The 14,957-nt window shown below is 40.2% G+C and overlaps 1 protein-coding gene across 1 annotated transcript; it reads left to right on the forward strand.

Moving 5' to 3' along the window:
* Positions 1 to 1,076: 1,076 nt before the first annotated feature.
* On the forward strand, positions 1,077 to 13,751 carry LOC306972916 (amyloid beta A4 precursor protein-binding family B member 1-interacting protein-like). Its single transcript, XM_079569623.1, has 13 exons — positions 1,077 to 1,092; positions 1,212 to 1,311; positions 3,321 to 3,380; positions 5,945 to 6,005; positions 6,263 to 6,504; positions 6,899 to 7,058; positions 7,341 to 7,462; positions 7,528 to 7,596; positions 7,666 to 7,809; positions 9,361 to 9,471; positions 11,270 to 11,368; positions 11,442 to 11,523; positions 12,902 to 13,751. Exons 2-13 carry the CDS (start codon positions 1,237 to 1,239, stop codon positions 13,021 to 13,023), a joined length of 1,347 nt encoding a protein of 448 aa, XP_079425749.1. The 5' UTR covers positions 1,077 to 1,092; positions 1,212 to 1,236; the 3' UTR covers positions 13,024 to 13,751.
* Positions 13,752 to 14,957: the final 1,206 nt, after the last annotated feature.

Genomic DNA, 14,957 nt, shown 5'->3' on the forward strand with positions numbered 1-14,957 from the left:
TAGGGAGATATGAAGATTAGCCTGTACATATCAACAGGTCCATTAAAGGTGCATTATGTAACTTTTTAGGCAGGAATAAAGTTAATTAGTGATTTAGCATGGCGCCTTTACTTTCCATCGCGGCAGCCTCTGGACCCTTTAGGATCAATAATTTCTTAGGGTTTCTAGTAGATTTGCTGGATGGATGAGTTACATAATGTCATACTTGATAAGCTCCAATCTCACAAGAGTGCAAAAAAGTGGTGGATGATGTAGTGCAGTGTTATAAATTAGAATCATCAATTGTTTGTTCCGATTCATCCACATGAAAACATACAGAGAACTGAAATGATTTAATCAATACTGTTTGCAGCCCTTGGTGCAAACGGTATTGATCAAAATCTCAAAGCAAGACTGTATGCAATTAGGGGGGAGGAATCAGAGTTCAGTGTCTGTGAGAGCTGGAGAGGACCACAGTTAGTGAGCAGAAAGAGGATGAGCAGAGAGAGTGAATGAAACGGAGTTGGCTGGACCTGGAGACTTGGCACACTCGTCCTTACACTGTCTGATGAGTGCACTGGATCGTCCACAACTCCACAGAATGTCCTGAATGGAGGAGAGAGAGCCATTAGCTTCACTGCTGCTTTCACTACATGCTCTGGTGACTCCTACAGCAGGATGCTCAGGATGCTATAGAAGGTGCACAATGAGGTGGGACTTTGGCTCTTCTCAGTTTATGGAGAAAGACACTGATGTACATTCTTTGCCAGTGATGTGTTTGTGGGTAGAAGAAGTTGATTGTTCGATGTGTTCTCTCTGACAGTCAGATTGTCATTGTTACTCGATTCCTTTTCTGTTAATGCAGATGCGCTGAAACACAGACACAAGCTGCCATACCTTTTCCCCCACCCACTCCTCCTCTGTTCACCCTCTGCCATTTATCATTGAGTGACAGGTAGATTTAACCAATCACAGTGATATTTGAACTGTGAGCTGAAGCAGGCAGATTTAGTTATAGTCTGATAAAGGTACACAAAACTAAATATGCATTAATCATAAAAAGAGCTATAATTTGTTACCAAGGCTCTTGACTCAAATTCACACCAGAGCCAGGTATGCGTTTTCACAATTGTTCGTGATGTTTTATATAGTTCTGTGGGTTCTGACCTCTTTCTCAGTACCACATAAATTTAGCTAACCTTTGTTTAAGTATGCACTTCCTGCTTTCACAGGAAGGTTCACTATGAGCAGGAGCTTATGCCTCACGACTCTCATGATGATGATGAGGAGCACTTAACTGAACATACAACGCACTGGGAGGAAAACACAAAAGTAAGACATCTCCAGAGTTGTTTCGTGTTTTTTAATTCTGTGCCATTTTGAGCTGCCACTCCATAACTGATTGGAGTTTCTGACTTTTGAATAGAAGTGTTTTGTGCTTCAATTGAAAGGGCATTTACTCCCCTTGACAAGATGATTTGTGACAATATTTACGTTAGTTTCATTGTTTAAACATGAGAGCATGCAGCATATTTATTTGGTTTCTGTTGTTTTCTGAGTTCTCTTGTTCAACAATGACACAGAGAAGCGTGTTGACAAAGGCTTTCCCATCTGGGCTTTTAAGTCTCAATAAATGGCCTTTTGTGCCTCGGATTTCGGTTTGGCTCCTGCGTCCTGGTGGTGGCTTGCTGTTTGTTCTGTTGATGTTTGGGACCACATTGGGAGGCAGCCGAGCAGACACGAGTGAGGCTGGGATTCATAAGCAAATGCGGTTTGGTGATGAAAAGCAAAGCACAGTCCACAAATGCAGTGTGTCATCGGGTGCACGTCAGTAAAGCGCTCCCTTATCCAAACTAATAGACAGTGCGTTCACCCCTCTATTTGATTTTGGTTTATGCTGCCACATGATAAAGCATGTGTTAAATCTTTCTGAAGCCACTGCCTTTAAGTGGGTAGGAGTCTAAAGAGGTGCCGTAAAGGTGAAGTTGACTTGTCTCGAAACCTTCACTTTCATATGGAAATGATACAGAACAGAGATGTGCCGCTGTTGACCGTTTCCCTTTCAGCTCATTACGTGTTACTGGACGTCTGTTTACAGTCAGCATAAACACGGCATAAGAGCAGCAGGGACTGTACAAATACATTACTGCAGCTGCACTGATGCACTCAGCGTGTCTTTCACACTTTGTCAAGGACTTTGTTGACGACGTCTGTCACTGTGAAGAAATGATGCTTTATGACCTTATACTACAGGCAGAAATATACTATGTTTCAAGTGCTGATGAATTTAAATGTGAAAGATCAGTAAGAGGAATAAGGGGGTTGAAATGGCCTACCACAGTCACATTAAGGAGTTCACAGTTAGACTCCACAGAGACAAGATTTCTCCCGTTCTCTAGTGATTTTGTATTGCATAGATGGAATGGAGGCTTGTTTGCGAAGTCAGTGATTTATGTGTCCACTTTCCTCTGGGACCAAATGGCAGTTCATGGCATTTGTGAAGTCTTTGTATTGTTCTTAAGTGAAAGCATGAACACCTCAATGCAAATGTTGCTACTTTGTCTCCATCTGAAAGTTTAAAGTTGCTGCACATATTGACAGGTTAAGTGCGGTTATTGATTACCCGATGAGCATCTCACAGCAGCAGTATCACAGAGTTGGCAGTGAACTTGGGCCCATTCTTCAGGCCTTTTAAGCCACTCCATGCGCCAGATGTATTTTTGACCTGAATACAAGCGAAAAAAGTCCTGGGATCCATATGGACAAAATCGAGGCACAGAAACCTACAAAAAGAGTGGCAAGAACAGAGCGGATTGCATTGTCACAAGAAATGTACTGAAATGGACACTTTTGATGTAATGTTCTCATCTCAGCTGGACATCATAGAGTTTAGATGTTGCATTTGATATGTTGATATAAGGGATAAATCCTTTTACAGCCCTGTTTTTGTACCAAAGATCATTTTCCTAGTAATTTATCATCTTTACATTGGAGTGAAAGTACAGAGTGATTGTGTCTTATTAATGTAATCAATCACCATAATTACTCTGTTATTAGAGCCATGGTATTTACATTATGTTTACCATACCATTACAGAGCTGTAAAGTAAAGTGCTATACTTTGAATGAGTCTGAGATGTCTGAACCGACAAGGGAAGTGAGGACTATCTGGAAACTCTCGCAAGTGTCTAACTTGCGTCTCTACAATATTTGCTATGCAGCGAATACACAAGTGGTTACATTTGGACGGTGAAGTAATGTGTTGACTTCATCTGACTTCACCATCTCAGTTTGTTATTAAATAATTAGTGGGCAAATATCTGACGGAATTGTACGTTGCAGATGGACGACATAGACACCATGTTCAGTCACCTGCTGGAGGAGATTGATGGTCTGTCACAGGTAAGACCAGATTAGCTCACAATGCAGATGTAAATGTAGCAATATGAAGTAGCTTTTATAATTCACATTCTCATACAACTCGCATACGACCTGCGTTTGTGGGAAGTGGTGACATGAGATTCTAAGTGGGTAGTGAAACTGCAGTGAATACTTTGGTCATGGGTAAAGTAGAGGTAGTTATATATGCAGGTGTGTGCCTATATAAAGTAAAGTTTCTTGACGGTGTTGATTGAATAACATGTTAGTGATATGTGCTGTCAAAACCATTGTGTTATTGAGGCAAAAATATCAAATCTTGCTATCCCAATTTCCATATTTTCAAGGATCTTTCTCACTGTAAGTTATGTGAGTGAGTGCACATGAGTTAACAACTGTTTACCATTACAGAAAATCCGTGGTTTGTTATCAGGCCTGTGTCTTTAAAGCCTTTATCCCCCCACTTCCTGCATGGTTTCAGAGTTCTACAAAAAAGTCAAAATAGCCAAATTGCTTTGTTTAAATCTGCAGCACAGGCTAATTGAACTGATAAAAGTGAAGTCACATCACTGAGAGTGGATTTTCCCCCCCCACATAAGCACTCATGAGCTGCTCACCATCAAGTGCACATGATGCCAAAGAAAACATGACATGTCCAGACGAGGCAAGGCCAGCCTCAGGGAGAGTTTATCGCTAATCTAAGTGTGCGCATGGAAGTAATATACAGTACAGATACACAAAAGTTTAACACACGTCACTCTGGCACGAGCTTCCCAGCGGGCAATCTGGAGAAAAACAGATTGAAATGCTGATCCTTGAGTATTCAAAGTATCTAATGGTGAAGTCACTTATTGTGCTGATTGGGGCCATTCCTTGTTATTGTTTTCTCCTCAAAGGTTAGACATATTGAAGTAGGAGCCACAGGCATTGGCGATGAACACTACAGCTGTTTACTGAGTAGCATTAAATGAACTATTGATTGGAGAATAACACTGTAATTGGGGAGGCAACAGGAATGTAAAGTAATCAAGAAGCTTTTCCATTCACTGACATTGCGACCACCACTCCATTTTAGCATTGTTGTGTCTGCTGGTAGAAGGCAGAGGGTGGTGAAAGTATAAAAGACTTGTGTGTTGGTAAGAATTTGCCAAGAACTTACTTGTGATGGACAAATGGCTTCTCTTATTTGTGGGATGTTCAATGTCTGCAGAGGTCAGTGTGCAATACTGTTTCCTCATGTGGCAGCTCTTTGATACAGTGATGATTTGTGATGGTGGGAGGATTGTGTATTCTGTGTTTTGGTCCTTAGGTTTTATTGGACTGGACAGATTAGTGGTGGTGGTGGGTGACTCAAACCCATATGCCAGAAGAGAGTACAAAACACATGCTCAGCAGCCCACTAGAAGATTATCAGGCCACATGCAATATGATTTTGATTTAATGCTTTTGGCTGTTGTCTAAGTGCTATTGGTGTCTCAAATCAGAAATACATTGTAACCTCTGAACCCCCACATGAACCGAGCACATTTTTCTGAAGTTTGGCATTAGCCAAAACTAAAAGCAAGAAAGTGTCAAAATCAACAATAACACAATGAAAAAGCAACGATAGAGTGACGAAAACGCAACAAAAAAGCCACTAAAAAGTGACAAAAATGAGACGAGAGCACAACAAAAACATGACAAAATGTAACAACAAGGTGGTGGAAAAAAAGAGACAAAAAGACGACTCAAGAGTGATGAAAAAGCAACAAAAAATCAACAAGAAAGCCAAAGAACGAAAGACGACAAAAAGGTGACAAAAATGAAAGGAAAAGTGACCAAAGCAGGACAAAAAAAACAACAACAGGTCTTAGCTTTCAAATGAGGCGTTACACTGGTCTATAGGCTGCAAGCTCCCGTCGAGAAGCTTTTAGATTTGGGTAAAACTGAACTGGGGAAAATCGGTTAAGGCATGTATCTATCAGATTTTATATTATGTTTGATCAATATTCATTTTGTCTACATTCACATACAAATTCCTAAATTAACTTTCCAATCAGAATATCATGTCAATTAATAAATCATCGACTTGTCAACTCTCATCAGATCCAGATTCCTCATTGTCTGGGGGAAAGAAAAAAGCACTGGATTCCAGGAAGTGATCAAGACCCCATTTGGCTCTTTGCGCCTCTTTGGGAGCCATATTATTTACAACCTACATTAGTGCCGCTAACATGTTTCAGTGTTTTGCAACGTGCTTGTTGTTCTACTGTCACTTCATCACAGTTCTGATAAATTGATGTGGAAATTACCCGGCAAGTGATTTACTGCCATGTAACGGTGGCATGTATAAGGAGTTCAGTATGTTCTCTATTATGGGGCCATCTTGAAAACGGCGTTTGCAAAAAGAGCCGCGCACAGTCTGATACATAGCAGGCGCTCATGATTGAACAATAGCACTCACTCACACATGGTCTGGCTTAAAATCGATGCTTAACTTTCATCATGTCGAGAATACAAAGCTGTTACCATGACAACGTGTTAAAACCAGCCTCTTTTACCTTTTTCTACTGTGTGACTCATCATTTACTTAACTGTTTGTTCTGCAGAGCCTGGCCCAATCAGTGGTCACCGATCCGGAGTTATCCACGGGACGCTCGGATCTCAATGGTGAGTCCTCTCTCGTGGCACCCATCCAGGCCGGGGGGCGAGTTTCAGTCCTCCATCCACAAACACATTCCAGAGAGCTGAAGTTTAGGGACAGGGTGATTGTTCGGGCTCCAAAAAGCCATCCCAACCTGGAAACTCCAACGCTCAAACTTGATGCAGATTTAGTCTGTTTGTGCAAAACAATGAAGTGTCACTGCACTGTTTTCTGCAGCACAATGGAGAACAAGTTATAGCTTTTTCATAATGTCTGTTTGCAGAGTCTCTGAATAGCTTGGATGGCAATGTGGGTGACGTTTTTGCAGCCGACCCAAGCACTCAACCAGAAGAGAGAGTTCACACAGAAAGCCACACTGCTCCACTTGGCCCACCTGCTGCACCGCCTCTACCGCCTTCAACATCTGATCATGTGACCCAAACACTTGACCCCGAAGAAGAAAATGTACCTCCGGCACCAAAGCTCACAATGTTGCAAACAGTAAACCACGAACAACCACATAATGTAAGTCCATCAGTGTTCCCCATTCCTGCAGAACACAATAGTGACTTCCCACAGTTGTCCCTTCTTTCCTTTCCGTGGGTGCAGGTTGATGATTTATGAGCACCGTTGCCATGGGAATTAAGAACTCAAGTCTATGTTCTAGCTTGAATGGGGCCATAACAGGAAAAATATTAAGCTTAACCTGTAATGGGCATAACACATTGTTCTTGTTCTTGTCATAAAAGTTCAAAATGGCCATTTAATGCTTAGCTAAAGGCAACAAGTAACATTTCCACATCGGTAATTGAACAAGGGCTGTGCGATGTAGCCCTAATAGAAATCTGTGGGAAACACTGGTTCATGCAAAAGCTCGCACACACTATTGTTTTTATGCATCATGTCTCCTGTTTCATAGATGATCGTAAAGGTGCTGATGGCAGACGGCAGCTCTAAGACTCTGATGGTGGAGGGGACACAGACAGTGAGGGACGTATTGGACAAGCTGTTTGAGAAAACGTACTGCGACTGTGGCACTGACTGGAGCCTCTGTGAGACCAACCCTGAGCTCAGCATCGGTCAGACCAATGCAAACAGTGAATCTTCTAGAAATGTTGTCAATCATCACAGGTCTTAAGACAATAATAGCATCAGCGTTATGAGACTTCCTCCAGAACTTTGCTCCTTTACTGACCTCTTGTGGTTAGAGTCATTTGTGTAGCCCATATATACATGTATCCTAATCTCTCCATGGTGCAGAGATGCTGTCAAGACTTTTAAATACACTAGTAACACATTATATGATATTGGTTTAAAAAGTCACCTGCTGTACAGTTTTCTTGGGTCTTTTTATTTTGTAGAAAGAATCTTGGAAGACCATGAGTATATGGGGGAGTCAGTCTCAGCTTGGACCAACAGCACTGAAAACAAGATCTACTTCCTGCAAAGACCTCGGAAACACGTCATGTTCATACAGCCACAAGTGAGTTCGGAAATCACATTTTAGTTTGACTGAACACTTTTAACATATTGTTCTGCATCTTGCAGTTCTTCTACATGTGGAAAAAGTCTTGTCTGAAAGTTGTAACTGAGCAAGATAAACAGCTTTTGCTCAAGGTCAGTATGATATTCATCTAATGTTGGTTTTGTGGGTCTTATCTAACTGTTTATGATTCATTTCAACAGGAGAATTTTGAAGGTTTGTCTGTGGTAGTTCCTGATCTCGAAGGCTGGTTGTACCTAAAGGATGATGGGAGGAAAGTGTGGAAACCTCGCTACTTTGTGCTCAGGGCTTCAGGGCTCTATTATGTTCCCAAAGGAAAGACCAGGGTAACTATGATTAATAATTACTGAAGAGATAATGTACATGCTATAACCTACATGCACCATGTTTACCAACAGCTGGTTGACATGATTATGGAATGCACTTACTTTATTAAAAAAAAATGAAGGAACCTATCGGCAAATAACCCCCTCGGACTTCCTTATATCTCAATGAGCGAAGTGTTTTTAATGTGATAGTTGAATCTCAGTAAAGTACAGGACAGTTATTCACACACTTATAATAAGCGAATTCCCTTTTATTTTTTTGTATTTGGTAAATAATTAAGACATTAAAGATGCACTATGCAACTTTTTATGTGAGAAAAAAATATCTTAATCTTTGTTCATATTGTGACTCAGTGGCTGTATGGGTGCAGCATAGCACATTTGCTCTTTCTCACAGTGACCTCAGTTATGCTCCAGAATCAATTGTTTTGGGGTTCCTGGCCTGTGACTGGTACGAACCCTAAAAAACAAATGATCTTGGAGCCACACACATACAGCCATGGAGTCACATAAAGGTCAAATATTCACAAACATTAAGATTTTCTTTTACATATAAAGTTGCATAGTGCAGCTTTAATGTCTTAATTATTTACCAAATACAAAAAAATAGAGAGAAGAGAGAAAGTGCCTGTTTAAAAGTGCCAACACACTATTCTTCCATTCCCATATAAACCATATAAAAAGTCAAGATAATATAAAGTAGACTTTTGCCCTACATACTTTGGGTTTTAGTATTCCCCCACTGCCAACATGAAGTCATTGAAAGATAGCGAGAAAGGGCACAGGGGAAAGTATGCAAAGCAGATGTGCGAGTGGTAAACAGGAGAGGGCTGTGGGAATCATCTGAAGCCGAGGTCGCGGAGATGCAGCACATGCTACTGTTTTAGACAAATACAAATGGCACGGATGCTTACAGTTCTGAAGAGGCTTTGAGTGGAAAAGTGGCCGCATTGTTTCTTCCTAATTCGGAAAAACTGGAGGATGCTGGAAAGAAACTGATTTTTATTTCATACCACGAAGATACATTTAAAGGGTTACAGTCCATTAAACAAGCTATAACTGTCGACTTCAAAAGCGAAATCTTCCTTACAGTTTGAAATCAAGGCATTTTATGTTCAAAGGTGGAAGGAGTATAAAACAGTGGAGTCAGAAAGATTTTTACTAAGTGTTTCTCTGTTCTAATCAAACCATCAAAACTCTGCATTCAATCATTGTGTCCTTCGGCAAGACATTTTACACTCATGGTGAACTTATAAAAATAAAACAAAGACCACAATCAGGCGTGCATAGAGGCTGTACTTTCTGAATCATGGGCAATGAATGGAATTTACCACAGTTTTTATGAATGGTGAAAGACAGCACTGCCATGACAGAGAACAATGGAACGGGTCTGCAGATGGTTTATAGGCTCTGAACACTGGTGTTATTCATTTTTCTCATATTTTTTCCAAAGCTTAAATTCTTTTTTGAATATATAAGTGAGTTTATATGTTTTGTGTCGGACCGCTTCATGGTAAAATTGAAAAATCAAAATATTATTGTCTTTTTCAGTCTTCCTCTGACCTGGCCTGCTTCATCCGATTTGAACAAGTGAACGTGTACTGGACTGACAGCTACAGGCTGAAATACAGAGCCCCCACAGACCACTGCTTTGTACTGAAGGTGGGCACACGCACGCACAGTCGCACACACATCCACACACATCCACACACATCCACACACATCCACACTGTCTTTGAAGGCAGGCTGAACGAGGAGAGGGAATGGAAATGGTCCAGATGTGCAGAGCAAATGTTGGGTTTGATGGAGCTGGAGACGCTGTGGTGGTAGTTTATCATCGCCCAGACAGTTTAATTCTGAGCACAGACTGGAACAAGGGGCTCAGCAGGGGTCAGGGGTCACCAGGGCGTGTGCCTCAGGTCGTACTCATATTTCTGCCATGGAAAGTTTAGGTCAAACTCAAGTTAAAGGTATAGGGAGGGTGTGTATGTAAGATTTTTGTGTGTGTTCATTTTCATACACTTGAACTATTTGTTTCTTCTGTAACGATGACGTGAACATGGCCAAATCAAATATTGGTTTTACATTTCACACAATACAAAAGTTGTTTGTTTAAAGGTGCATTATGTAATTTTTATATGCAAAAAAGAAGAAAAAAAGTTGATGCTTTTGTAGCCGGCCCTAAATTGTGGAATTCTCTCCCTTTACACATTAGAACTGTAACATCTTTGGAGAGCTTCAAGCGCTCGCTGAAGACTCACTTTTTTGCACTGGCCTTCGGCACGAGCTGAGCTGAGCATTTTTCTCATGTTGATTTTATTATTCTATTTGTATTAAATGTTGATTGTTTTATTTTATGTATCTGTACAGCACTTTGGGGCAGTGGCTGCTGTTTGTAAATGTGCTCTATAAATAAATTTGACCTTGACCTTGACCACGGTGGGCTCTACAACGCTCCAGGATCAATTGTTTTGTAGGTTTTCTGGTGAGAGGGTCTGTCAGCATTGAAAACCTTCCAAACAATTTATGCTGGAGTGTCCTAGAGAACACTGCGATGGGAAGTAAAGGTGCCATGCTGACCAGTCATACAACCGCTGGGTCACTACAAGGTCAAATACACACAAATATCAACTTTTTTTTTTCACATAAAAAGTTGCAAAATGCACCTTTAACCTCTTACCCTCACTTTTACCAAGTGCATTTTCTCCAGTTGCCGCACTTTTGTAACACTTTTGTCATGTTTTTGTTTTTTGTATGATTTTAGCATTTTTTCTTTTTTTCCCCCTTGCTTTTTGACGCCTATTTCTTGTGTTTTCGAGCGCATTTTCTCCAGTTCAGTTTTACCCAAATCTAAAAGCTTAGAGAATAATCTTTTTTTTAAGCATTTTTGTCATGTTTTTTGTCACTTTAATGTCACTTTTTGTGGCTTTTTTTGTTGTTGCTTTTACATCACTTCTTGTGTCACGTTTTTGCTGCGTTTTCATCCTCGTTTGCGTCGCTATTTTGATGCTTTTCTTTTGTTAACTTTTAGATTTGGGTAAAGCAAAACGGGAGAAAATCTGCTGGTTACGATGGGGGTTAAGAGGTTAATCTCTGAACCATGAACAGGAAAAGTCTTCAACATCTCTAGATATTATTTTGTAAACTGCTCCACCTGCTGGAAGTTCAGCAAACTGCAATCACAGACCAACAAACCCGGAAGTAGCACTTGTGAATAGAAAAATAGTGTTGTTTTCTTTTTGTTTTGTTTGTATGTATACATTTGGTGCTGGGCCCAGTTGGCTAAAGACGCTATGTGATAACAAACCAGAAACAAATTATGAATGATTATTGAACTCATTTGAATATGTAATTGACAAATATTGAGATAGTTAACTAGTTAAACTTCTTTGCAGTGGCATGAGGAGGAAATAAAGTTACTACTATGCATTAAAATGTGACTTTCTGTGTAACCTTTCAGCACCCTTGCCTCCAGAAGGAGTCCCACTATGTCAAGTTCCTTTGCTGTGAAGATGGAGACTCTGTTCTGCTTTGGGTCAACTCCATCAGAATAGCCAAGGTCAGTAACATGCCATGAATCCTAAAGTAATGATGTGGATGCAAATTCACTTGTATAATCTGTATGTGCCTAGTATGGGACAACCCTCTATGAGAACTACAAGTCTGCAGTAAAAAGGGCTCTGAATCCGCCAGATCTCTCAAGCAGCGGTGCAAGTACTACAACTTTCTGAACCGTATTGTGTTAAATCATGATCAGAAGTAGGAGTAGTAAGGATTTATTTGAAAGTGTGTTTGGGTAATCTCAGTCATCACAGAGATTTTTAACCTCTTATCCCCCACCTTAGTGCATTTTCTCAACTTCAGCTTTACCCAAGTCACAGCCAGTGTAACGCCTCATTTGAAAAGCTAAGACCTTCAAAACTCATCAAAATGGATCTTTTTCCTCGCGCTCTCGTCAATTTTTTATCTCCCACCGCTTTTTTGTTGGCTTTTCATCATATCTTTGTCACTTTTTCATCACTTTTTGTTGCTCCTTTGTGGGTTTTTCGTCACTTCTTTGTCACATTTTTGCCACTATTTCATAACTGTATTGTCACTTTTCTGTTGCTCTTTTTTGTTGTATTTCCATCACACATTTTTATCACTTTTTCATGGCTTTTTTATTGCTCTTTTGTGGTTTTTCCTCACTTTTTCGTTACATTTTTGACGCTCTTTTCATCCTTGTTTTGACACTTTTTCCAAGAGGTTTTTAGAGTTGGGTAAAGCCAAACTAGAGAGAATGTGCTTGGTTCAGCTGGAGGTTAAGAGGTTCAATATTGTTAACTGGATGACTAGTAATGTAACTTTAAATAATAGTTTGCTCATTGATATAATCTGACCAACAAAACAGAACGTTAACAGGTAAACACTGTCTTTTTTTTTTCTTTCAAAGTATACTGTAAAAAAAAGTAAATCATTCTCAAGGGAGAGTGCAAGAAAAAAAAATCTTATGTATGTTGTATGTTATGTATGTATGTCAACAAAGAGCTTTCATTAAAGCAGTACTAAGTAACTCATGTCCCTAGAGGCCACAAGCGCCACTGCAGGTGTCGTTGCATGTTGCGTTTTTTATACTCATTCATTATCCGTGAGAGTAAATGCTACTGAAAGGGAGAGAGGGATACTGTAAATCCAATTACACAATCGAGATACTTTTTTTTTAAACTCAAACTTGGCTGTAAATACTGTTTAAGTGGCGCTAGCCCGCAGTTAGCTTTGTTCGCTTGCCTGTTAGCTTCTTCTTCGTTATTCCATTAGTGTGTATTGGTGATTCCGACCCGGAGGCAGGGAAGTTGCAATTGTGGTTTTCCGGCCAGAAACATCAGGGGGAGATGAAAGACCCCCCCAATCATCCCATTAATACGTGTATTGCCCCCAGAGGGACGATTGAAAGGACTTATTAAGGTAAACAAGTTACTTAGTACTGCTTTAACCCAAACACTCCGAAGTACTTTGACTTGAGAAAGCTTTTACTCCTCTAAAAGCTAATGCATCTGATTACTACTCACCTCTGAACATAGCAATCTTATTAAACAGTTAATTGTTCTTGCAGGCACTCCGAGTAGTGCAAATGTCCACGCTCCTAACCAGGATCAATGTACAGAAGCACAAGAAGACGAGGGCCCACCTGACTTCATCCCCCCACCTCCTCCTGGATACATGGCAATAATTTGAGAAATAAAAACAATATTTCAGACATCTTTTTGGTTTGATCCACTGTTTATTACAAAAGGACTGTACATAAATTTCAGTGAACACATCCTATTTACAAACGGAGAGGAGACAGACACCGATTTCTGCTCCCGACCACATTTAGGTACATTATTTTTTTTCCTTGTTCTGCGACACACAAAAGTAGGAAGGCGCCTCGACTTGTGATGCCCTGAAAGTGGTAAACATTACACGGTTCAGTGGTTGTCACATGATTTCACTATGAAAAAAGTATAAATAAATCCTTTACAGACACAACTGCTCCTTTGGGCAGTTCCCAGAAACATGTAAAAACGGATAGAAATATATTAAGTACAAAAAGTCATTATAAACATGATGGTTAAAATACAATCAAGAACAGGTTGTATTGGCAAACCATTCGCTGTAAATGATGACACTCCCATGCACAAAGGCTATAATACTGATGACTGCATGTCGACAATGTAGTATTTTTCTTGGATTCAGCACTGTTTTGAGACGCGATGATTTCAAGGCCTTTTACACTGATCAGGAATAACATTATGACGACAGCAACAGATGCACAGCGTAATCTCAAACTGTTCCACTGTAGCATATTAAAGCCACACTGCGGAACATTCTCGAAACATACATAAACATGCCAGCCAAATGCCCAGTGTGTTCAAAATAAAGCATGACGGGACATATATGACACGTAAAGCTCACATTCTTTTTGTCAAAGCTGCACTCCCAGTAAAGTTACGAGTCAGGCCCGAGGTGCTGATATTCTGGGCGAGGCCATATTGGAGGCTAAACACATCTTTGGTCTTTTTGCGTGACTGAGTGCACGCACAAAGACCAGACAAGTACGCATCAACTCGTCTAAGCTTAGGCAAGAACATATCTCAGTATGGAAAATCCGTGGCCTGTTCCTTTAACCGAGCACATTTCCTCCAGTTTGGCCTTACTCAAATGTTAAAGCTTTACAACCTGAGAGCTCAAAGTTTATACGCCAGGGCAAAGCCTCATTTGAAAGCTAATACCTACAAAATTGAGCTAAGCGTCTTCCTTGTTTTTTAGTCAAGTTTAGATTTAGTTTCTGTAATGTTTTCCTTGCTTTTTGGCAGCGTTTTGTCCACATTTTGTTTTTTAGTGTAATGAAGAAACAAAAATTGGACGAAAACTCAAAATACAGACGAAAACTTGACCACAAAAACAAGGAAGCAGCTTAGAGGAGTTTCGTAGGCCTTAGCTTTCAATTTAGGTGTTATCCTAGCCTATAGGCTTATAGCTCTCAGGTCAAGAGGCTTTTAGATTTGGGTAAAACTGGGTAAAGGCGGGTGGTAAGAGGTTGATAGGGATGTATGGGATACAGTTTGTCTTTGTTTAGAAAACCTTTGGGATATGGATGTTTGTGGGCTGACATTGTGCCAGTTCACCTGTGCGTGGTTGTAATGTTATTCCTGAATTGTAAACAGATGAATATGCATCGACCAAACACCTACATTCACTACAATGTTGAAAATAATACAATCCGCGAATTTTAGCTTGAAAGTAACAGGACACACTGAGAGGAGGTTGTTGCTGTTAACAGGAGCTTGTGATCATCATTGTTATCAACTGGACCAGCAAAAGGTAAATAAAAAAATGTCTAAACTAAACAATAATGTAAAGTATATGCAAATACTGGTAACACAAGTTTTGAAGTTGAAATAAAAAACAGTCACAGTTATTTACTCATCAGTGCGAAATAAAACAAATCACTGCCAGGACTTCATTGTAAATTGATCTGAATCCCTCTTTCTGCTACAGTAGCTGGACAGCATTATGAATTCAGGAGGCGACAGAATAACGCTTCTGTTCATTCATGACATAAAATGGCACCGAGTGTTGACGGGGAAATGGATTTTTCAAGTACATATCAAATGTAACAGGGGCCT

This window comes from Gobius niger (assembly GCF_951799975.1).
Source record: "Gobius niger genome assembly, chromosome: 13".
NCBI lineage: Eukaryota > Metazoa > Chordata > Actinopteri > Gobiiformes > Gobiidae > Gobius > Gobius niger.